This window comes from Gobio gobio, assembly GCF_949357685.1.
Source record: "Gobio gobio genome assembly, chromosome: 4".
Classification (NCBI taxonomy): Eukaryota; Metazoa; Chordata; class Actinopteri; order Cypriniformes; family Gobionidae; genus Gobio; species Gobio gobio.
In genome coordinates, this window is record NC_137100.1 from 26,033,735 (window position 1) to 26,060,967 (window position 27,233).

The 27,233-nt window shown below is 36.0% G+C and overlaps 1 protein-coding gene across 1 annotated transcript in view; it reads left to right on the forward strand.

Annotated features, from left to right (window-relative positions):
• Positions 1-27,233, forward strand: part of kiaa0825 (KIAA0825 ortholog) — a 188,601-nt gene that overhangs the window by 51,227 nt on the left and 110,141 nt on the right. The window contains exons 8-13 of the mRNA XM_079813947.1: positions 2,742-2,998; positions 5,594-5,744; positions 11,740-11,930; positions 14,493-14,675; positions 14,798-14,926; positions 22,151-22,290. Coding sequence (XP_079670073.1) covers positions 2,742-2,998; positions 5,594-5,744; positions 11,740-11,930; positions 14,493-14,675; positions 14,798-14,926; positions 22,151-22,290 — 1,051 coding nt within the window. The remainder of the gene's footprint in view (positions 1-2,741; positions 2,999-5,593; positions 5,745-11,739; positions 11,931-14,492; positions 14,676-14,797; positions 14,927-22,150; positions 22,291-27,233) is intronic.

The window sequence follows — 27,233 nt, forward strand, 5'->3', positions numbered from 1 at the left end:
AGCTGCTGAAATGCAATTTCGGTCTTCAATAAGGGAAGTTTGAGTGTAGTACAGATAAAACATTTCTTAGTGTATAGCGTTGAATGCTTTTTGTCGATTTAAGAGATACAGGATGGAGCACCTAAAAGTTTATTCACAATAACTATCTGCAAATAATTCCACCGAATGGTCATGATAGTCAGGAAGCATGTCTTGTGTGGATAAATGTATGGTTGCAGCAAACTTAAGCATTCAAAAATAAATCTGTCAGTGTCGGAGATGAAGCCTGTCAGGTTGTTCATGCACTTCAATATGTTATGTTGAGTCATTTCCTAAGCCGAACGCTCTTTTTCACTTATTATTTCCTGTCAAAACTGTTCATGTACAAGAAAATAATAATAATAATAAAATAAATTGATTTATTCATTATACAAATTAATATGTTTTATTTATTGTCTTTAATGGTGTGGAATATTGCAGGGGCAAAATAATTTAGTTGCACAGTGGGGGACACATTATTCAAGTCACAGTATGTAAGTTTCACCACTAGAGGTCACTTATTCAAAACAATAACAAAGCCATAGCTCGATGTTGCTGTGAATGAGCGTGGATTCATGGGAGTTGTCGTCTTCACGTCCACAGCCGATGGAAAGCAATTCGACGGGACTCGGGCAGAAATGGTGTTCATGGATGAGCTAATGTGTTGAAGTTTTATAAGTGTTACTGTGGTATGAATCAGGGCGGGGCCGAGAGCCTGGGACATTTTACATTACATTTTACGGCCGCTGTTGTTTATGCATATTTTACAAATAAAGTTAATAAATAGCATACTATTCATCTCAAAACATTGTATGGAGGAGAAAATGCAGTATTGCTGTTAATAATGCTCTTTCTGATTTTTCTGTGTTAGCCACTTGACAAAATGTTGTCTCTGAGGCATTGTACAAACATGTTACTCGCGGTAAATCAAGAAAACAAGAGATTCAAACAATAAGACTAACCATGTCGAGCCTTATAATAATGATTAGTTTTCTGTCGATAAAGGTATCCAAACAGTTGCTCAGCTGTCTAATGGTGCGTTCACCCCAGACACAAATGAAGCGTTTTGCGCGAGTGATTTACATGTTAAGTCAATGCAAAGACGCAAATAGACATTCTGTAGCGCGATTCGCGCGAATGAGGCTAATTGAAAAATCTGAACTTTGGCGGATATTCGGATCAATCAGGAGCTTGCTCTAGTAGTGACAACAATGAGGACAAAATCATATGTGGATACCCGGAGCTGTACGATACATCTTCATACTTTATAGAAACAGGAATAAAAAGGATCTTGCTTGGAAGAAAGTGAGTGAGGAGGTCGGACAGTCTGGTAAGTTGTAAAAAACGCTCTTTACTCAATTTGAGCTATACATAGGGTGATTTCAGGGTGATTGGGACACTTTTGCCATTGAGATGACTTGGAAAAAGTGTCCCAATCACCCTGAATTCACCCTATTAAGACTACAAGCTAGTTAAAGCCAGCAAATTGAGCTTATTTGCCGTATTTTAAAACACTCCATGTCAGCCATTTCGCAATGAGACGAGCCGGCTGTTGTGTAGTGAATGTCATGCGCGAATGAAGCGAATTTCACACGCGAATGAAGCGAGTAAACTCAAAATGTTCAAGCGTCCAACTTTGCGCGAATAGTGCGATTTATTCACGCAAGTCGCGTCTGGTGTGAACGCACAGTAATAAAACGCATAATGGGCCCTATCATGCACCCGGTGCAATGCGAAGCCAGGTGTGACACAAGAGTTTTTTTCTAGTTTCAGCCTGATGTAGTTATCATTTACACATCTAGCGCCTCATTGTAAGCAAATGCACTCGTGCCCATCTGTTTGCCCATGGGTGTGCTGGTCTGAAAACGAGGTGTGTTCAGGCGCATAGTTGGCGCATTGCTACTTTGAGGCAACTGAAAATGACTGCACCATTGACCAACAAATACCTGATCTAAAGTCAATAGTGCAGTATTTTTTGTGTTATTTAAAGGATGCGTTAGTAGTATGCACAAATAGGCGAGTCCACTCTTGTTTGTCACACACACAGGGCAGCAGCAGCAGCACACATACATTTTTAAATAATACAAATAAAAGGATTCCTCTCTGGAGAAGTGTTCAGTCTTACCGCTCACAAATTCCGCCATGCAAATAGCGAATCCTCCATGGTGCAAGCACAACTGGCTTTTAAAGGGAATGGGAGATGAGAATCTGATTTTTGGTTTATTGCAAGTTGTGCCCAAAACACATCCATGACTCATTAAGAGAGTAGGCACAACCCTTTCGGTCCATGCGCCTGGCGTGCCAACTGTTTTTTTCCGTCGTGAAACAAGCAAAAGTGGATTCGGACACACCCTAAATGCACCTGCGCCATGCGCTCAGATCATTAAAATAGGGTCCAATACATTAAAGCATCTTTGGTGTTTCCATGGTTTCTACCGAAGTTAAACCAGAAATCGAAGGCAACTTGGATATGACTTAATTGACAGCTGATGCAATGACACGGGTCGCTATACTTGTTAAAAATATCTGATTTCTCTGGATTTAAACATTGTTGGAAACATTTGGGGTAATGTAAGTAACAAAATATAACATTGTTCTAGTGGATTTTGGATATTTTAAACCATAAATCTTACATATTGTGCCTTTAAGGCACAAGTATTGATCATATAGTAGTATTAGAAAAAACATTATGCAAACTATTCACATATTCACTGTATTTCCAGTTCTGTGCAGACATCCTGGAGCAGATGGATGCTTTTCTCCCTCTGGCTGTAGCATTTAGAGAAGACACCCTGCTCCCCGTGTGCTCCAGCTATGTGGAGGTGTGTGGCCGTGTGGCCTCTTTCCTACTGACGAGGCTCCAGGAAAGGGCAGGGGAAGTGCCAGCCTCAGCTCCCCAAAAGAACCTGCCTATTCTGATGGCCACCAGTGTCTACATTCACCAGACACTTACTCATTATAAAAGCCAGCTCAGAGACATGTGAGTTATACTCATTTTATTTTTATACTCATTCACCAAACTCCTGTTTGTCCATTAGATTTTTTGGTAACACTTTACAATAAGGTTCATTAGTTAACATTAATTAACTACATTAGTTAACATGAACTAATAAAGAACTGCACTTATAAAGCATTTATTTATCTTTGTTAATGTTCATTTCGACATTTACTAATGCATTATTAAAATCTTGCTAACATTAGATAATGCACTGTGAACTAACATGAAAAAACCATGAATAGCTGTTTTTTTTATGTACTAACGTTAACAAAGATTAACTAATGCTGAACAGAGGTGTTGTTCATGTTAACTTATGCATTAACTCATGTTAACTAATACAACCTTATTGTAAAGTGTTACCGATTTTTTTTCTAACTAATTAATATGTAGCAAGGACACATTGAATTGATCAAAAGTTACAGTAAAGGCATTTATAATGTTTCAACACATTTCTATTTCAAATAAATACTGTTCTTTTGAACTTTTTATTCATCAAATAATCAAAAAAAAAAGCAAACAGCAAACTGTTTTCAACATTGTTAATAATAAAATGTTTCTTGAACACCAAATCAGCATATTAGAATGATTTCTGAAGGATCATGTGACACTGAAGACTGGAGTAATGATGCTGAAAATTCAGCTTTGCCTTCACAGAAATAAATATTTTAAACTAGAAAAAGTTATTTTGAATTTTAATAATGTTTCACGAATATTACAGCATTTTTGATCAAATAAATACAGCCTTGTTGAACATAAGAGACTTCTTTCAAAAATATAAAAAAATCTTACTGATCCCAACCTTTGTGTACACTTTAGTAATGCTTTGATCTAGACCAATGAAAGTATTTTTTTATTTTAAGATCAAGTAAAAATATATAATTTTCTTAATTGTTTTGTATTCCAGTAAACAGTCATAAATATCTTTCAAACAAGATAACATTTTGTTCTTTTATTTTTATATATCTTAAACAAATAAAGTGAAATGTAGCATGTTTTATGCTTAATAGAAAACATTTAGCCAGAATCTTAAAATTTCAAATTTGCCTGTAATTTTCATTTCAAATGCATAAACAACTGGGGTCCGTTCTTCGTACCTTGCTAACTCAGTTAGCTGGATTTGATTGTTGAAGATTTGGCATGATCTTGGATTGTTTGGTTCTTCGACGCTCATCCTGGACTTGCTGTCATAGCAACAGGTCCGTGAGCTTAAACCTGCTCTGGAGCAGGCTTATTTCATGTAAACAGGATTCGATTGGATCTTGAGGTGATACTTAAAATCTGTCCCAGCAACTGCTACTTTATTACAAGAGTTCATTACTCTTTTTTACCTTTTACCATTTACACACATGTAAAATGACATGTTACATATATTATGGGAGTGGCTTGATCTTGACCCTTAAGAAACTTTAATTAATGCTGTCACGTAACAAATCTGCTTCAAATTGACTTAATTACATGATTTCTAATTACAACATTGAACTAAAAATGTAAAGGGCGTACAAATACTATAAAATTGTGAATGTAAATAATTAAAACAAAAAACATTTATCATTTATCTATTATACTTTTATGTTTCCTTATAAAGGTCCAGAAATTTGTGGGGTTTTTTGTGTAATTTGTCAAGTTTTTTGCCAGGTGGCTTTTTTAAACTTATGATATCATTACGTTGCCGTCTTGCCGCCAGCCAATCGCTGCATTGCTGATCGTGGTTTCGAGTATCGATACATCTGCCCTCTTCAGGGAACACAGAAACGCGCAGTTGTCTTAGATAACTTAATCCAGATATTTGAATCAAGTCCGCAAATTCGTTTGAAGAACCAAATTAGCCAGAGATCTGTTATCACGATTAAAAGATCTGGGATCTGTCAAATCATCTCAGATGTGTTAGGCGAGGTACGAAGAACAGACCCCTGATTAAGATCTTAGTATTAAGATATTGTACATTTAGCAAAGGCAAAAGCTGTACCTTATTTCTGTAGTGGATGTGGTGTGAGGAATGACAGCGAAGTTGTGGTACCCCTGATTTCATAAATAACTCCAAATCCCTCCATGGATGATAAAAATCGAATATAAAACGGTATATTAAAAAAACTCAGCTTGGGTTTGACCTGTGCTTTTGTACATAAAATGAAAAGTGTTTGGAGAGGGTGAGCACTGCTAAAGTTCACCGGTTTATAGTACACTTTGTCACGCCCAGGTTTTCCTGGCCAGGCAGTCTGTCAGATGGATGCCAGATTTACTAAAATGCTGTAATTGGATTGTAAAGAACCGGAGTGAGACGTACATGAGCTGGTGGGCTCTGACAGAACTATTCACCTATGTGTTTGTAAGGTTATAGCCAAGAATGAGCGACAGAAAGAGAGTGAGACGGACAGAAAGGGGTATGAGACCGTATGTGTGGCCTTACTTAAAGAGGGGGAGTGAGAAAACATTAGGGGAGGAATAAGGTGTTGAATGATTGACAGGTAATAATAAGAGCCATTTGCTGATATTAATCACTTAGTGGCACTTTGACCTGAAAACTATACCGCTTTTGCCTTAAACCAGGCCTTGTGTCTTTGATGTCTCCAACACCAGGCCTCTAACTCTGCTGCCCATTCAGAGAAGCCAGGATGTGATGGCAGCCCTGCACGATCACCTGACCAGCTACTGCGTCCATGTGTGTGCCACTAGTGTACTGCAGGATGCCGAGAGCCACTACTGGAGTGACCCCAACCCATTTTACGAGGTACAGATGGTTGGAGCTTTTCTGGCAATATTTTAATAATAGTTCATGTTACTTGGAAGCCTGTTGACGGCTTCTCGTTGGGTTATTGGAAGACAAAACATCCTGTACTTCTAAAGTGTGCTCAAGGATAAAGCTGTGGTTAAGTCAAACAGCATAATCACGTTCAAAACTTAAGTGAATCTGTATTGAAATGCAGTGACATTGGGCAATAAATGATTAATTGTATTCTTAAGTAGGCTCCCTCTTAAATTCTTGGCTGCTCTTGCACATTGTCCTTGACTATTTAGCTGGTCCAACCGCAATCCATAAATGCCCTGCCAAACTTAAGAGCCTTTTTTGTTTTGTTTTACATATTCTTCTTTTTTTTTTAAATGCTTGAATGTTGTGTATATTTGTTACCAAATTCCAGCCTTAGCCGATCTGCCAAATTTTATAAAACCAGAATGTGTAAAACCTTCTTGTCCTTCAATTAAAAAAAAAATATTAGAACATTGACTATATATTTATGGATATTTGTTTTATGTTGGAAAGCTTTTAAATGCTTATTTTATTTATTTTATTATTTGTTTTGTTGATGGGGTTTTATTTGAGAAAGCTTTTGGAGGTTTTAGCTTGATTGATTTGATTGATTAATGGATTTAATTTCCATGAATCAGTTCAAACTGTCCATTTTAATCAATATATTTAATCAAAATTGTCATTCAACAGTTTGTTTGCATCATCATCCAAAAATGATTTAACTTAATTAAATTAAATTTAAATTAAATGAAAAATGTAATTACATTTCATTATTAAATTGTTTTAGATATAAAGCAATATGCAGGTAAATAAATTGGTAACACTTTACAATAAGGTCTCATTTGTTAACATTAGTTAATGTATTAAAGGTCCCGTTTTTCGTGTTTTTTTGAAGCTTTGATTGTGTTTACAGTGTGCAATATAACATGTGTTCATGTTTCGCGTGTAAAAAAACACAGTATTTTTCACACAATTTACTTATCTGTATACTGCTGTTTTGACGGTCCTCAAAACGGCTTGAAACATTTCCCTGTTCTATGAAGTCCCTCCTTCAGAAATACGTAACGAGTTCTGATTGGGCCAGCGGTTCCCGTGTTGTGATTCGACAGCAGCTTAGGGCACGCAGAGCGCACGTTACCGGAAAGGTCACGCCTCTCACCATAACGGGGATGCATGCGCTCAATGATCTCTAAGTACAGCGTCCCTGGGAAAGCCAAACAAAGGTGACTTGACTCCGGGATGAAAATAACAGCGCCTCGACGACATGGCAACAAACAAACTATACGAACGCAACCTAACGCAACACTTCCTATTCTCCACGCGGGAGCAACAAGACCACGCCCCCTTTTTCGCGCGTTCTTGTGGGCGGAGGTTAGTCGACATACTGCTCTACTGACGTAATTAAAGCAGGAAATACCAGGATGTAGTCCTAACCAGCCGTTCGCTGTAGGCTTTGAAAGGGAACTTCTGTTAAATAAAATATCTCGCTTGGCATTGAGCTTTGAGCTTTATAATTTTACAGGTATTATAAATGCTCTAACAGCAACATTACACACTAACTAAAGTTTGAAAAATGGGATCACGAAGAACAGGACCTTTAACTAACATAAACTAACCATGAGCAGTACATTTGTTACAGTATGTATTAATCTTTGTTAATGTTTGTTAATAAAAATACAGTCATTCATTGTTAGTTCATGTTACTTGTAACTAATGTTAGCAAATACAACTTCTGTTAACTAAAGTAACTAATGAAACCTTATTATAAAGTGTTACCAATAATTTATACATTTGTGCAAATTAAAAGAATAAAATTTATTTAACATGAAATAAGAATGAACTGCACTTCTGCATCATTTATTAATCTTAGTCAATGTTAATTTCAACATTTACTAATACATAATTAAAATAATATGTATTTATTAGCATTAGGTTAAAGCACTGTGAACTAACATGAACAAACAATGAACAACTGGATTTTTTATTAGATGAATAAATACTGTAACAAATGTTTTGCTCATTGTTTGTTCATACATTCATTAATGTTAAGAAATGAGACCTTATTGAAAAAATATTCTTATACACTAAATAAATATTCATATGCACTGAACATTCTTATCTTTTGTTTATTTGGTGAATTTTTTACTACCTTTTGCTGTAAGCATTTTGAATTTCCTTGGCTGCAGATGTTAATACAATTAAGAAATGAATATTTTTCATTAAAATTCAATTGAACTTGTAAGCATTTTCAGAACAAATAAACATCGACAAAATATTTTTCTAGCTACATCGCTAGCTAAAGCTCTCAGTCCTAGTTCTCATAATGACACTTCCTCTAATCTTTTCAATGGGGCTTGCGGTGCCCTGAGGCAGCGTTAGACTCAACCATCTGTGTGTTGAGGAGTCTAGCCTTTCCCGTAGCCCTAACCTTACCTCCATTAAGATATCTGTGCGCTCATAAGCGCTCTCACAGATGCTTACGCACACATCCGCCCGTTGCGGGGCTGTGGGGCAGACTGGCCTGCTGTGTGCAGGTGTGCGGCTGGCTCTGTGAGTCTGCGCCTCTGTTGACCTGTATCCCCTCTTCCCCCTCCTCTCTTTTGCCTTCTTCCATTCAGCACTCCCTTTCACTTCCTCCTGAGCAAATGCCAAAGGGCCCGAGTGCTTCCAGAGGCCCAGTCGCTAGCACTAAATCCCCGGGTCCGGACGTGTGGTCATGCCCCTGTGTGTCTCTTTCTATGGCTGACTTAGCCGTGGCTCACTGGTGGACCACGTCCCAGCTCTCATTAGGAGATGTAGTACATGGTTGTTAATAATCTCTCTTTGGTCACACTGTGAACTAATGCTGCTTCCTCTTTGCCTGAAAGTAATTAGCCTCTTAGGAAACCAGGCTCTCTCGTCTTTTTTTAAAATAATTTTTCTGAATTGTCTATCCATTTCTTGCTTCTCCATTAGCGATGTTGAGCATGAATCACACAATTCTAAAGCATCTCAGCAACATAAGTCTGACCCTTTAGATCGGTCAGCTCATTCCTGTTGTGCACTGCATTTGCACTCTGTAACTTTGAAAAGATAATATTGTGTCGCATTTCTTCAAAAGTGCACAGCTCCATACACTTTATTCAATAAATCTTCATTATTTACACAGTGACACAATTTTAGCATAAACATATGTGAGGTTAAGAGGATGGGAAGTAAAGAGCTGAAGCTCACTGAATGTGGCAATTTGAAGTTAATTTTTTATATTTTTGAATCTTTGGAAATTTTACACATTATAGGCTACATTATACAAGATTTCTGTAATTGTATCAAACAGGATCGAATGTTTTACCACAGGGATTTTCAAACTGGTGCCTGAGGAGACTTAGGAGTTAGATATTTATTATGATGTTATTTATTAAATATATTTATTAAAATATGGATGTAGCAATAATTTTAACACATTTAGTGAATTTTATATAATTGCTGTTTTCAAGATGCTTTCAAAAGACATATAAATTGTACCCAAATGGTAACACTTTATAATAACTACACGCTATGAAGTATTAGTTAAGCATTAGTAAGTAGTTAATTCATCATTTATAAAGCATTAATAGACATTACTAAGCAGTTTATAAATGCGTTATTCTTGATTTATAAGCATATCTATAATGTGTTTAATGATTGTAATTTCATACTTTATAAATTATTTATAATTTTATCATTTCTAAATTAAGCATTACATTATTTACAAACCAGTTATTTAGGAGTTGTCAGTGGTTCATCAGTAATTCATGATTAATTCAGGTAGTTCTAAAACATAGTTGTCATTTAACTATTTCTGTGAGCTCATCTAAAGGACTATTTATGCCGTGTAAAGCTTTTACAAAGGAGATTTAAAGGCTGAGTTATCTTCTGCACTGCTGTTCTCTAATGTTTTAAACTCAGTACTGTTTTGACACTGCAAAATATTGTAATATATTATTATTGTTTTATTTGAATTTTATTTGTTGTATTTTGGCGCTCCTTAAGTGTAATCCACTGGTACATTTTTATTCAGCAATGTTTACACTTTACAGAAATGTATTTTTTATATCAGATTGCAGAGGCTTAGTTTAATATTACTGCAGTTATGTTTTCTGGTGGTCTACAGGAATATTATTTTCTATGACATTGAAGAGGTTTAATTTTAATTTTATATTAAGTTACTAGTTGTACAGTCTCCATTTTGCATTTTGATATACAGATTTCTATGTGGTATTTTCCTCTGTGTTGTGTTTGTTTCCTTTTTCTGTTCAGAAGATAACTGAGCCTTTAAATCTCCTTTGTAAAAGCTTTACGCGGCATTAATAGTCCTCACTTTAGATGAGCTCACAGAAATAGTTAACTGACAACTAAGTAAATGTTTTATAACTACCTGAATTAATCACGAATTACAGTAGAAATACAGCATTTATTAACACACTGAGTAACTATTACTATATGTCTAAATAGTAAGATGTATAAATGCATATTTAAATAGTTTATTAATCCTTTACTTACACTTTTTAAATTATCTGATGAACCACTGACAACTCCTAAATAACTGGTTTGTAAATAATGTATTGCTTAATTTAGAGATGATAAATTGATCATTTATAAAGTATGAAAATACAATTATTAAACACATTATAGATATGTTTATAAATCAAGAATAAAGCATTTATAGCTGTATTTATAAACTGCCTATTAATGTCTATTAATGCTTTATAAATGATGACTTAACTATTTACTAATGCTTAGCTAATACTTCAAAGCGTGTAGTTATTATAAAGTGTTACCCATAAGGGGTATAGTTGATGTTGCAAGGGGATAATCAAATTTAATGGTCTTTGGCATCATCAAAAAGATTGAAAACCTCTGTTTTGAATTCAATTCAATTCAATTCACATTTATTTGTATAGCGCTTTTGACAATACATATAGTTTCAAAGCAGCTTTATAGAAAATGCATGTGTGATTATGATTTAGAGTGATCCGTTATCAGAGGTGACTGTGTCTAAGTTTTGTATTTCAGAAATGTACATATACAAATCACGCAGTTAGCTAATAATGTATTAATTTACGCCAGAAACAATGAGCTCATTGAAGTAATTATTACAAGTTGTGAGCATAATGATTACAATATATGGAAAATGCAGCATTGATGCATGTTGATTCAGAGTTTGCGTCATCTGAAGTCCTCGCAGAAGTTGGAGTCATTCACTTTTAAAGTGAGACAAACCAGCTAATACCATCTCATAATTTATCAAATCTGTTGTTTATACTTCTTCATGTTTATGCTGTTTTCCCCCACCAAAAAAAATGATATCACTTCCTGGAGGATGATGTCATGGAACTGGCTTTTGTTAGTTGCAAAAGTCTAACAGGATGGAAAGTAAAATTGAGGACACAGGAAAAACCTATAAAATCCAATTAGAACAATATTCACAAGAAAACCATGTTTTATTTGAACTATTGTAATTAGAGAAAGGAAAAATGCAGAAACATCTGGAGAATTTCTTAATAAATTGCCATTTTTTAAAAGGTGGATTTTCTACGGAAATGGGGACATGGTAAAAAAGCAACATCTGCTCAAACTTTAAAATTCACAGCTATGTTCAAATTGTGATGTTGTGGGGGAGAAAAAATATGAATATGATATTTCATCCAATATATTACATCCCACCTGATGAGACTTGCATAACAGGAATGACCCGGTCATTTTGGTCTCTGCCATCTTGACTCAGTGTGCATGTATGTCTGGGTAATGTTCAGATGAACAGTGATTGAATATCCAGATTAAAGCTTCAAAGTATCCATGCGCTCTCTCTTTCTCTCTGGTAATGAGGGGTCCAGGTGCAGCGTGCAGGTCTTTTTCCCTTTCTCTTCATTTTGGCATTTATTTGTAATGATATCATCATCATCTCTTTACCAGTCTCTCTTTGTCTCCTTTTTTGTCTCCTCCATCATTTTCTCAGGGTGAAAGGTGTTCTTTTTCCATCCAGATGTGGCACTATTTTCTCACAGGCCTGCGCAGTGACCTTTGGGGCACTGTTGCCCTCGTGCAGGCCCAGCAGACCTTGGCCCAGGTGCTGTGTGAGACCCTGGAGGTCTTAGTTCAGAGGTACTCCAGAGCGCGACCCTCCTACAAAAGACTCCCCCAGATCAGGTACCAGATAAGAGGATTGTTTTAAAACCTGCCACATTTAACATTAGAACTGTTGTTACTTTTTAAAATGTCTTGCGTATCATCCTACTTGCTGGATTATTCTCATGTGTATGCGGTTGTTGCGATGTGGAAATGTGTCGTTCTGAAGTAGCCGCGTATGGTGAAAGCCACCCGTCTTCGTCTTATGGTCAGCAGTCACACTCAAACACATTCAACAGAGGGCAGCCGTCCATGCTGTCTGATTGAATGATCTTACCGTATTTCTGACTCACTGAGACGCACAAGCCCACCTTCTATCAGGAACCTTAGGCTTAGCAGACAGTGTTGAATGCTTTAGTGATTATGCCGGTGTTCGGCCCCGGGGGTCAAAGCAGATCTCCAGATTTGTAGAACAGTCTCTCTTTGTTAGCACATGGCCCTGCCTCAGCGCCTGGCGGAGGGCCCGGTTCTTTCATGCTAGACCGGGCCCAACCGCCCAGGCCTTGCGCGTAGCATTAACACATACTTAAAGTGGTTAAAGATGCCACAAGAGCACGCTTCCCCTCCACTTCAGGACTGATGAGAAAGAGCAGATCGCCCAGGGCCACAGGGAAGGAATGAATGGAGGGAACGGGTTTTTGTTTCAGCAGATGAGCTTTGCTGCAAGGACGCCCGGTTATGAGCTCTTCAGTGCCGGGTGAGCTCAGGGTCTGCCAAGCAGATGGGCTCTGACTCTGCTCCCTTCTCTTTTTCTCCTGTCTGGTGAAAGGGGAACTTTCGCTGTGCTATAAAGCAGAACTTGGTGGTAGGTGATGAAAAGTTGAGTTTGATAGGGAAACCAAAGTGGGTTGCTCAATCTCTCTGGATACGGAGACATTGTACAGAAGCACCATATATAATACAGACATTTAGTGGTTTGAACAGAGCAGAACATGCATTTGTCTGAGGTTACTTACTGATACATATGTCATTGAAAGTAAGGATACATGAAGGTACTATATTGGTTAGTGGTCGATATGGATATTGTTGATTTTCCCTATTTTTACATTTATACTACTGTTCAAAAGTTTGGGGTCAGTAAGATTTCTTTAAAGAAATAATATTTTTATTCAGCAAAACTGCAGAAAAGTGATCTAAAGTGACAGTATTTATAATTATTTCTGTTTTAAATAAATTCAGTTCTTTTGAACTTTTTTTGAACTTTAATATAGAAAATATAAATTTTAAATTGTACTAATGTTATATATATGTAAATCTCAACATAAAATTACATTTAAAATCATTCAAACTTCCACAAAATATGTCTGAATGTTTTAATATTGCCTGTTTATTACTATTGACACACAAGTCAGAGACAGTATGAAGAATATATGGGTCATTAATTGAAAAAAAAAAAGAGAAATCAAAATCCTGTATTATTTAAAATGTGTATTAGAATGTGTATTAACAGGCCCTGAAAAATTCAGATTTTGAATATAAAGACACTAAATTTGTATATAAATTTAGTGTCTTTATATTCTAATCTGACAACCTCCATATTGAGGATTTTGATTTATCTTATTTATTTTTCAATGAATGACCCATATATTCTCCATACTGTCTCTGAAATAATGCTATATATATATATATATATATATATATATATATATATATATATATATATATACATATATATATATATATATACATATATACATATATACATATATATATATATATATATACATATATACATATATATATATATATATATATATATATATATATATATATATATATATATATATATATATATATATATATACATATATACATATATACATATATATATATATATATATATACATATATATATATATATATATATATATATATATATATATATATATATATATATATATATATATATATATATATATACATATATATATATATATATATATATATATATATATACATATATATATACATATATATATACATATATATATATATATATACATATATATATATATACATATACATATATATACATATACATATATATATATATATATATACATATATATATATATATATATATATATATATATATATATATATATATATATATATATATATATATATATATATATATATATATACATATATATATATATATATATATATATATATATATATATATATATATATATATATATATATATATATATATATATATATATATATATACATATATATATATATATATATATATATATATATATATATATATATATATATATATACATACATACATACATACATACATACATACATACATACATACATACATACATACATACATACATACATACATACATACATACATACATACATACATACATACATATATATATCTTACTATTAATATGCTTGATTTTCAAATTAAATAATTAGCAAGCAAATATGGCAATGTACTGCACCTCTATCAAATAGCACATATTACACACAAAGACGTGTTATTTATGCTAGAAAATCTTGGTCAGTGTGGCAGTGAAACAGAGTTATTCCTAATATGGGGTCTATCATTGCCTCCTCCAGGGTTGATATTACAGCTATTCTGCTGTGCGTGGAGCATCTGATGTGGAGTATGTGTGACTCTGTGGAGGAGTTGCTAAGGCCAGATGCAGCCCGTGGATCCTGGATGTGGTCCATACACAGCTTGTGTAACCAGCTACTGACCGTACTGATCATCCTTACATCACCTCTGGCAGAGCTGCACAGGTGACACAAGAGTCAGGATAAACTTGTTGGATTATTGAGACCTACAGGGGCAGGATTAGTAATTTGATGAGGATGTGTGTTTATTTATTTATTAGTATTTTTCTCTCTCTCGCTCTCTCCAGGGTTTTTCAGGCAGGCTTTGGTGGAGGAGGATGCAGTAGCACTCCAAAACTTCCAGAGGGAGTGAACAGTCGTGACACAATGTGGCTGAGCGTAATGAATCCTACACTGTTCACAGAGGAGCTGCTGAGGTACTGACAATATTGAGCAACAAACCAAAGTGTTCAGTCATTAGTCAGTTAGAATGATTAACCCATAAATGCCATTTTTCTCCCCAGAGATGACTTATAATTAGAAATACACTACAGTATAATAGTTTGAGGTCGATTAGTCTTTAATGCTCACCAAGGCTGTATTTATTTGATCATACTGTAAAAACAGTAATATTGTGAAAGATGTTACAATTTAAAATAATTATATATTAAAGGTGCTGTATGTAAGTTTTTGATTGTACTTAAGCATAAAAAATACCATAATATGTTTGCAGATATTTAGGAAACATGCTAAGTTCACTTACTCGTTTCTCCGAAAAACAAAGCTTCAGCCAGTTATTTTACATTGAAATGTGCGTTCTGTATCGGAATGTGAGTTTTTGTTTTGGTCTGTGCGAGACCGCATGTTGCCAGTTTACCCAATAGTATTTTGACACCACAGGCTGCCAGTTGACGGAAAACACAGCGTATTGCTGCCATGGAAGCGAGTAAACAAACTGGGTCAGAGATCGCAGATTCTACCCAACCTAAAAAGCCTCGGCATCTAAAAATAAAAATAAAAACACAGATAAATCAACTCATCAACTTACAATGTGTAAGTCTCCTCACCTTTCTTTTGTCAATTGCACTCGTTCCTGTTGCGTGTCCTCAAACTGGCAACCCGCGTGAGCGTCAAGTCCGCGGAGGATGGGGCGGGGCAAACAATATTTTGAATTTGGATTGCAGTACCCATTTCAACCACTAGCTTTCATTCTCACATACAACACCTTTAAAATAATATATTTTTAATATTTTAAAATGTCATTTATTCCTGCAATGATAAAGCTGAATTTTCAGCATCATTACTCCCGTCTTCAGTGTCACATGATCCTTCAGAAATCAGTCTAATATGCTTGATTTGCTGCTCAAGAAAAGTTATTATAATCAATGTTGAAAACAGTTGTGCTACTTATATTTTTGTGGAAACTGAAAGTTCAAACGAACAGCTTATTTTAAATTTAAATATAAATATAAACAATTTAAAAGTCTTTATTGTCACTTTTGATACATTTTATGCATCCTTGCTGAATAAAACTATTAATTTCTTTGAAAACTCAATTTGACTAAATTATTTGTATTTTTTCACATGATGATATAATGTGACTACTGAGTTGGACACATGTCTTTAATATTATAATAATATACTTATTACTAATGCTTCTGCTTCTTATTTATATAAAATGTAATGTCTACTCCAAAAAGTGTTCCAATCCGATTACATAATAGGAATGTAATATTATAAAAAAAAACACACATTATATTCCATTGACACAATAGAAACATCACCATACACCACACACTCTATTGGTGAGCCTATTTTTAAGTTTTATTACAAAAAAAAAACAATGTAGTGACCCCATTTTTAAGTTGTATTACAAGAAAAACTCACACTGTGGTGAGTTGTTGCAGCGCACCCAAATGAGGCTAGCGTGGCCTTTCAGTTTTCGTTTATGTGTTAAATGCACACAAACACAGTCAATACATTACTGCAGTCACCAGACCCCCAGACTCACGGCCCTAATGCAGGCCAGATGCAGATGCCATAGTTAGTCATGCTGTTTATGCTGACATGCGCTGCGGGTCTTCAGCCCGGGTGTGAAAGGCTGAAACGGAGCCTGTAGGAGGACTGTGAAGCCAGGCAGAATGTCAGCCACATCTCACATCACCCTCCTCTCAAGCCCCCCAGCACAGCTCCAGACTCCCACTCCAGCGTGATATCATCGCGTGTCCCGCTTACACAAATCACCGGTCGTCAGCCCCACCGGCTCCGCTTCCATGAAGTCGAAGGGATTTAAATTAGTGCATTTTTATGGCCTGTTCCTTTTTTTATTTATTTATTTAGCCTCGCTGTGTTCAAGGCTCCCTGAGGGTCTCGCGGTGAGGGCCCCCCCAGAGCCAAGGGGCCATACACCAAAATCAAACTCTTCTTCTCATTCAAACACTCCAACAAACTGACAGTTTGGATTATTAAATGAAAAAGTAATAAAAGAGACAAGAAATATCAATAAATCAAGGAGCATTATGGGCAGAATGGGATTTTTTTTTTGTTGCACGTGTGTAAGTTTTAGATACATTGAAACCTGACCTCATGGTGTAGCTTACAGATTTATCAGGACCATTAAAGTGGGATATCGGGTGGATTACCGGGCCTTTGACATGACAAATCTCTTGCTAAATGAAAGCATAATGTTCTCCTGTTATGTAGCAGAGCTCACCCTTCACTTAAATATTTGTTCTTCACCCAAGGTCAGAGATAAATAATGATATTTAGTGGTTTGTGCTAAAGTAAGCATGATTATATGTCAGTTGCCATTTGAAGATTTGTATATATTTATTTAGCATGGGTCTGGTTTATATGATACTTTTAGAACATTCTGCATAAATGACAGTTGAAACACTTAAATACATATTGCTAAATACCAATAACTATTGCTAACTACAAACTATTGACTTTTTTTGTTAGAATTATTTACATGCTGTCAATACAGATGATCAATGTTAGCTGATTAAAGGTGCTGTCACATTTACTGTTGTCCGGCAAATTTACAATAGGAATCCTCACACTCAGCAAATGGAGATTATGCACAACAAAGTTCTGTATTTTGTAAAACAAGTCGCATCGCTTTCGGTTCATGTCTTTTGTATGTGCTCAAAGATGAGTCGGTGTCCATCACATGCAGATTGATATTGAAGTTTTGGTAACACTTTACAATAAGGTCTCATTTGTTAACATTACTTAATGCATTAACTAAAATGAACTAACAATGAGCAATACATTTTACAGTATATATTCATCTTTGTTAACGTTAGTTAAAAAAAATACAGCTGTTCATTGTTTGTTAATGTTAGTTCACAATGCATTAACTAATGCTAATAAATACAACATTTGAATTTAATAATGTATTAGTAAATGTTGAAATTAAAACTAAAGGCACAATAAGTGAAATTTTTGGATTAAATGATCTAAAAACCACTAGAACAATATTATATATTTTGTTGAATTGTTGACTTACATTATCCCAAAAGTTTCCAAGAATGTTTAAATCCAGAGAAATAAGCAATTTTTACACTCGATTTCTGGTTTTGTTTTGTAGAAACCAGGGAAACACCTAAAATAAAACTTTTTGTCAGAAAACAAATCATTGTTACATAGCTCAACACGTCTCGTTTAAATCTTGTTTTCTTGATTTATCGCGAGTACCATGTTTTAGCATGCCTAATATCAATCTAACTTACTGCAGTGTGCAACAAGTGTCTCACAGTAGCCGCCGAGCGAACACACAGAGTAGCATTAAAACATAACTTTCAACACACTCAAATAATGTATCTGATGATAAAACAGCGCTGCGTACGCATGAGCGAAAGAAGTGGTCCAGGCGTCATAAAGCTACGCCTTTGTTTTGAATAAGCAACCCTTTAGCGGCAAAAATGTACGTTTTGTGGCTTTAACAAGTATAGTTCATTATTAGTTCATGTTAACTAATGTAGTTAACTAATGAAACCGTATTGTAAAGTGTTACCAAAGTTTTAACATTTTTATTTTTCTTCTTCTCACTACCATTTCGATATTTAAATCGAATAAAATGCCAGTAATAAAAATAACTTGCTAGTTGTTTTCCTAAAAAGTCCATTTATCGCTGTCAGTTTGTACTGCTGTTAACACTTTCTACGACAAGCGGATGCGATTCAGGCCGTTCCTGTTTCAGTTTTCCTGTTTGTTCATGTGACGTTCGTTTTAAAGCCTATTCACATACAGGTGAAGAATTTTCCCATGCAGACTTCAATTTGAATTTCCCCATGCAGACTTCAATTTGATCAGGCGAATTCGCTGTGATGATCAACAGATAGGGACTTTAATCGACTTCTATGTGAATCGTGCTTCATATATAGCTACACTATTCACAATGGACAATGGACCATTTTTTTGCGAACAAAATATTGTTGAAATTGAACTAAAATGGCCACACCTCACCTTTCCAAATGCATTTCAGTTATCTTTTTCCATTTTTATTGTATAGGTTTAGTATTTACACCAGACATTTACACTCTAAAAAAAAAGGCTCGTAATCATAGGGGAACCTTTTTTAGTGCTATATAGCACCAATTTTGGTGCTTCAGTGGTTCTTTAGCGGTTCTTCAGAGGTGCTATATAGCACCTTAGTCAAAGAACCGGTGAAGAACCTCTGAAGAACCGCTGAAGAACCTCTGAAGAACCGCTGAAGCACCAAAATTGGTGCTATATAGCACTAAAAAAGGTTCCCCTATGATTACGAGCCAAGAACCATTTTTGGTGCAATATAGAACCTTTTTTTTTTTAGAGTGTAGGGTAAACGTGAATTTAATATATCCATGAAACTAGACAGAATCCCCCTACTCAGTCTCCCTGTTTTCAACAGAAGGGTCAATTATTTATTGTTTGGTTTTTACCAAATTTTTTATTTGGTGTAGCCCTAATGATGTGGTTTGGTGTGGGTAAACGAAATGGAGCATAAGAGAGCATAACAGTGCAGTGATGATGAAAACATTCATTGACCATCATCAGGGTAGACACCATACTGAATTTTAGACGGCTGAAAATGAGACTGTGAGGGATAGACTTGCAGTTGTTACAATGGTATAAAGGTCCCAATCACATGTATTTTTTCAAAACTCTCTTTCAAATCTGTTTTAGAGGTTTTTTTCTACTGAATCTCTTTTTGGAAATATGTTTTTCAGCTGAATTGAATTGAACAGCACAATCCATTGAACACACTGCACTTTTATCCCTCACAGTCTTGTTTTAATTCAGGTAAAAAATTGAACTTTGATTATCCGTGTGTGAGGGCTGGAAAACTGTCTTCTGACAGTGGTTGAGCACAATGAATATCACCTGACGTTGGATTCTTTGTGAAAGAACTGTTGTTCTGATGCGTTCATTTGACCAAATAGGAGATGTCCTTGGATTCCTTTATCTTACCAATGCTTTCTATGGAACAGCTGTATTACTGCTTTAGACTTTATCCAACTCCAGTCAACTTATCTTTTGTAAGTATCATGGAAAAGTTTGCTGGGGAATAAATGGATAATTGACATTCTTGTGTTTTGTAGTATTTTAATAGCATATTTGCTCCTCAACAGAACAGAGCGGAATAAATGGACCTCGTCGATTATTTTAGTTTTGTCTGTACATTGTTTAATTTGTGTACTTTTTAAATTTGCACTGTTGATTTAACATATTCAATTAGAAATATAAATTATAGAAATAAAACTCATAATATATAAGGGTTTCACATATTTTGGGGTATTTGGGATTAAAGGGATAGATGTCGGTAACCAAACAGTTGATGGGCCCCATTGACTTCCATAGTAATTTTTTCCCATACATACTATTAAAGTCAATGATTTACATCAACTGTTTGGTGCCTGACATTCTTGAAAATATCTTATTTTGTGTTCAGCGGTTCAGCACTAACAGACCCTTTCTCAATACCAAATACTGCATGTTATTATAAAATAAAATTTATTGAAAAATAATATTTCAATAAACAAAATTAGCCATTATAAAATCATAAGTTTGTACAATAGGAAATAAACAGGCAAACCGTTCAGTCAAAAGTACAAAAGCAGCGCTAGTTATATATATAAACTTTTTATGTTAAGTTAAAATGTAATTATAATCCTAATTAAAAATGTACCGTACCCCATTTTCTACAAAAATATGAAGCAGCACAAATGTTTTAAATGTTGATTATAATAAGACATTTGAATTTAATCATTTAGCAGACACTTTTGTGGAAAGCGACTTACAAATGACGGGCAGTTGAACCAACAAAAGAGCAACAATATGACAAGTCCCAGTTAGTCTAGCACAGTACATGTAGCAAGGTTTTTTTTAATGAAATGTTTCCTAAGCATCAAATTAGCATGTTAAAATGATGTGACAGTTTAAAGGTGTCATGAACTGGCTTTTTAATTTTTTTTTCTGTTGTCTGAGGTCAACTTATGACGTTTGCGTGTTTTTTACATAAAAAAACATCATAATGAATAAGCTTTTGAGCCTCTCTCTTCAAACGCTCTTTTTTTATGGGCGTGCCGCACTGAAGACTTGGAAATAAACGCCCACTTCTACGATTGGATAAGCTTTGCATATTTAATGAGCTTCGGGTGAGTACACGTGAGGATTTGTTTTGAAAGCGTGTAGAGAAATGGCAACCGGAAAGATTCGTCCCACAGGGCTCGCGAAATGTCCGTAACCGCGAACCGTACATCTCTAACACACACACACGTGCGCACGCACAAGCCTCACTGCAGAGTCAGACAAATCAAAGCATGATCAAAACTTCCGCGATTGTATTTTTCCTTCAAATAGTGAACCACACACTTGGTAGCCCGTCTGGAAAACACATAGCCCCGGGGCGTTGGGCTTTGCGAGCCCTGGCCCATACATGTGACAGCGTGCTAAGTTATGTTCAGTTAGACACGTACGCATACTCAATAGATATCAAACAATCTGTAACAATGCAATACTATCACATATAAAAAATGTTTTTACTCACATAAGTGTGTTGCTTCATTCATTCATGTAATCTCATCCTGTCTGCAAATCCAGTCTCTTGTTTACAAACGAATCCGTGGTGAAATGAAGGAACAGACAATCAATGTCTTCCCCACGTGAGCTGGATATTCATTAAAAATAAAGTTCATCCATGCATTCATAATATTGGAATCCGAATGAAGCTTATGCAGCCTGTTTATTGCTTGGAAGTTCGATCCGGTTTAGCTCCACGTAGGCCGATGTTATTTATGTCAGGCACGAGTCGGTGGGCGGGGGCACAGCTTCTGTTGAGGCGGTGCTTCTCTACACTCTGACGTCACAGCCTGGCACATTCTGAGATCTCTCGTTTGCAGGGCCTGGTGTCAATAAAAGCTTTTGTTTGACCAACAGGGAAGTTTTCAGCTCTGAAACTTACAGGATATTCTTATATTACCATGACCTTTTATATATCAAAAGCTCAAGGGAAAGTTGATTTCTCAATTCATGATCCCTTTAAAATTGCATAAAAAAATAGTTATTTTAAGTTGTAATATTTCACAATATTACTGTGTTTTACTGTGACTAGGACTTGCTAATCCAAACATTTGAACATTGATGTGACCTTAATTGATGTATTTCTGTTGTTTAAGGGATTTTCCAGCATCTGAGGGATCCTGTTTATGTCTGTTTGAGCTACTGGTGTCTGGACCCTGTTATAATCCAGCTCTACTTCTGCAGACCATCCTTCACAAGGACTGCTTGCTGCTACAGATCATCATCTCATACTCTTGTAAGACTTCTTGTTGAACTGTACATATACCTTTACCAACGATGACATTTTTTAAACTCTTGCTTTAATGATGCATGCTGAAAGTTGGCAGAAAATCACAACATATAGTTTTGTTGGCATATCAAAATGTTGCTTCATGTTCACATGTGTTTGAGTCTGATGTAGGTTGCATCTGTGCTTAACAGAAAAGAGGCATGCAACAAGAGCTTACAAGGTGAAGCACATCAGCTCTTTCATTGGTTGCCACAAATGAATTTAGTACAGTTTAATGGCGGAAAGACTGATTAGCTGTAAGGATGGCCCAGCGACCTTGCTGCTCTTAATAGCCTGCACCTGTTTTTAATGGGTCTTTACTTCGCACACATCTTCTTATTTTAAATAAGCTGTTGTGTGCGCTTGTGAACTGATCACGACGCTAACATCGCTCGAGTCGCCCAACACCTGCGCAGTGGAACCATGCTGAGTCCTTTCATTCTTGCAAAATAAGCCATAGAAATCGTTAATTGCGAGTCTAACATTTGAAATTACACTGTTGAATTTGCTAACAAGTAAATGCTAGCTGAGGTCTTGAGAGGCCCGTCTCGATCAGCCGCATTTCATTCTATTTTGCGAAGTAAGGCAGATCCACCTGCTTTTTACACAATCTCATGCGCTGCTCAGCTTCATCAGATTTGTGTTTCGTCCTCAGGCACATCGGAGATTCATCCGGACTGTTGTGAGAATGTTGTTTTACTCACTCATCATCGCACTCATCACCCTCCTCATCATTTCTGAATCAATAGAGCTCAGTTATAAACACTCATGTGAGAGCAAAGTGAATGACCTTTAAAGATTTTCCTCTTTCTTCCTTCCTCTCTGAAAAGTCTAACCTTTAAAGGCTGTTTTGTGCTTGCACATTAATTCACATTATGGCGGAGCTCATTAATAACCAAGCTCGGCTGAGAGCACGTCTTCCTGCGTGCTCTGGTGTGGGAATCACGTCGCCGTAAATCAACACTGCCTGGCCGCAGCCTGGCTAATTAAGAAGAAACGCAGTGGCTTGGTTGTCTACCGTTTAGAGAAACCCCTTTTAAAGTTCCTCGCTCGAGTCGCTGTCTCTCAGCACAGTTTGGGAGCGCTTAGCGCTAAGCTGTGCTCTAAATAGGAGCTTGTTTGTGGAATTCTTTAAGGGACTGATAGCGATGTCTTGTTCCAATTAAGGGCCTCCAGTGGAAACTCATCTGTGAGACCCGGTAGAAAATCAACAGGTGTGTTTGTTGGCAACACGTCAAGGTTGCAAAGGTTTGTTAGCGGAGGATAGAATTGGTTTGTGGAATCCCCTCCCTTGAGAAACACCAGCAGTTCATTTATCACGGTTCATCTGGCGGCTCATAAACGGATGATTGCGAAGAGGCAGGTCATTAACCTGTCCAGATCTGTACTGCCCCTTGAGGCCATTCACATAAGAACACTCCTTTTTGTAAAATCCCGTATCATCCATTTCATTTTTGAGTGAACTAACCCTTTAAGGTCTGTCATGTGGCAAATCCTCAGCTAACAGTTCCCAATAGATTAAAAATGACGATAACGCGATTTGCGTACCGCTGACTGCCGGAAGCTAGTTATTTTAGTCTATAAAGTTTCAAATATGGATATTTTTCTTACACAAACGCGCCACTTCTTCTCAGAAGGCCTTTATTAACCCCCAGGAGTCGTGTGGAGCACTTTTATGGACCCAACAAGTCACTGCCGTTATAAAACTTAGAAGAGCCAGGACTTTTTAAATATTTTATTCGTCTGAAAGAAGAATGTCATATACACCTAGGATGATTTAAGGGTGAGTAATTCATGGGCTAATTTTCATTTTTGGGTTTAACTAACCCTTTAAATAGCATTTAGCTATTGTCAAAGCTGTTTTAAAAAGTTTATTTGTTTGTCATTACGTAATAACTATTTTAAACTGAATTTTGCTAATTATTCTATAATTATTATGCACACAAAACTTTTGTAACCTCATTAATTGAGTGTGTTATTAATGAGAATTCATGGAATAAGTGTGCCCTTTTTCAGAAAATGCTGAACGCAAATAGTTATTTAAAAATATGCATCCCATTATACATCAATATAAATTTTAACCAAGAATCTTGATGTTGCTAAAAATAAAAATTTTAGTTCTGTGAACATTTAATTTTTGCATGATATTCCAAAGAGAACATGTTTTTCTTCATAACTCTTCTTTCCAGCTTACTTCTGTCCTCCCACTACCTGTCAATTCCAGATGGATAAAATCAAATTAAAGTATATTTTACTTGGAAATATGTCACATTACAGAAGTAAAAGGTATTTTGAAGGTGGCATCATAAACACATGCTATATCCAGTATAGCCATGGCCAAAAGTATTGGCAGTCAGGTCAAGTCAAGTCAAGTTTATTTATATAGCGCTTTTTTACAATGCAGATTGTTTCAAAGCAGCTTCACAGTGTTAAACTGGAAAATAATGCAACAGAATTGTATTCGGCCGTACAGCCGCTCTGGAGAAAATGGTGATGTCATCTAGCTCATTTCAATTATCATACAGTGACAATGTGGGCATTAGATTAGTAATTAGATCAGTAATTTAGTTTATATGGTTAATTTAGTTTACTAATTAGTTTTATTTGGATATTTAGTTGAAAAATGTAGTGTCCCCAACTGAGCAAGCCAAGCCAAAGGCGACAGTGGCAAGGAAACCAAAACCCCATCAGGTGACCTAATGGAGAAAAATAAACCTTGGGAGAAACCAGGCTCAGTCGGGGTGCCAGTTCTCCTCTGGCCAATTAACAAACAGCGTTTTATTATTATTCTGCCAACTTTACAGGACAGGAGTCATATTAGATCGGATGATCGATTGATCGATTTATATTAGATTAATCGGTCATATTAGATCGGAATATTCAAAAGATCGGAGGCAACACGGCAGAGACGGGTTTATTGAGGATGCAGTATTGATTAAACAATTATTAAATTGCAATATTCTAAAAATCTGAGTCATCACGCCAGAGACGGGTTTATTGAGAATGCCGTATTGATTAAACAATTATTAAAGTGCAATATTCAAAAGATCGGAGCCGTCAGGCCGGAGATGGGTTTATTGAGGATGACATATCGATTAAACAATTATTAAATAGGAATATTCAAACGATCGGAGTCATCATGCCGGAGACAGGTTTATTGAGGATGCCGTGTCGATGAGGTAATTTCAGGGGGAGTCTAATTGACACAGTCTCTGCAGACACTTCAGGGATGCGTTGGTTATGTCTGGGCACAGGTCCACCATCTGATCTGGATACGGCCGGGATCCGGCTGACTGCAACAAACCTCGGTATAAACAGAGAGACTAACATTAGCGTAGATGCCATTCTTCTGATGATGTAACGGGTACATCAGGTGTTATGGGAAGTGTTCCTGGTTCCGGCTGACCTAGTTAATGCAGCCTAACAATCATTTAATCGAAAAAGTGTTTTATGTGTATGCCATAGTAAAGAGGTGAGTTTTTAGTCTAGATTTAAAGTGACAGAGTGTGTCTGCTCTCGGAACGATGCTAGGAAGACTGTTCCAGAGTTTAGGTGCTAAATAGGAAAAGGATCGACCAGCTGCAGTTGATTTCGATATTCTCTGTCTTATCAACTGGCCAGAATTTTGAGACCACAATAGACATGATGGATTTCTATCACCCTGAAATATCACATCAGAAAAAAACGCCATAGTTCCTTCACTCGTTGTTACGCTCGCTTGAGGTGGTTTTTTGAAGAAGAAGGGTCAACATTGTACTGACTCTTTGCATATATTGAAGGATTTTGCCAATAAAAACCTTTAAAACATATGAAATGATTATCATTGTTTGTTAGTGTACTATACCATAGAAACGTGAAAAGATAATCTACAAATAATGATTTCGCAGACTTTGCGAAACACAAAATGTATGTCACTTCCAATAACTGCCCATGGTTATACACCACAGCTCTGATGTGAACCTTTTTTAGTAGTGTATGGATAATTACAGTGAAATACAGAACAAGACACCAAACAATCTTTCACAAAGCAAGTAAAATTGGCATCTATAGCCTCCTGTTTTCCTTGCAAATGTAGCAAAAGAAAGTCGATTCCCATCAGTCCCTCACCAGCAGCCGAATTCAGAGTCCCTGTTAAGCAAAACAGTATTAGCTAACCACACGCTCTACTACGAAAGGTAATTTAGGCCTGTCATTTCAAAACAGTCCAACATTTGTCAAAAAACTGCAAACAGCAGCCTGCTTTTTATCAAAGACACTCATTGAATGCTGCGTTGCATTCAATCGGCTATTCAAACGCCTGTCATCTCTAGAGAGCGAGACTGACAGGGGCTGCACCAAAGGCACAACCATCCTGCATCTCTCTACAACCCCACAGGCCTGACAACATTTAGACAAGGGCATTCAGTCACATCTTGTTGTTGTGGTCTCATCTTTCATGTGTTTGTCCAGACAGTCAATTGGATTTTTGCCTTAAAATGGACCTTTCACACTGTATTGATTTACAAGACATTAATTCCCTGTTCTAGGCTCAGAAAGTTGTGTTTTGTTTAGACCTTTGTTTTAACTCTCCAGTAATTCAAATTAGTACTATAGGCCTACCGTATATTAGAGCTGCACGATTAATCATTAAAATAGTGCGATCTCGATTCAAACACTCACGTGATCTTATTCCTAAATGACAACGATTTGCTACTATTACATTCATATCTGAACATTCAAATCCATCACTGCCACTGCAGAGAGAGCAGTTGTCATGTGTAGGTATGAAACAGATTCACAAACAGTCTTTTCAACTACACAGTATCGCTATTTCATGAGTTACAACTATTCAAATAATCACAGAAGTAGCTCCTGAGATAGAAGTTTATATTTCGGATATTAACACTGATGTAGAGATCAAAATAGTGTAA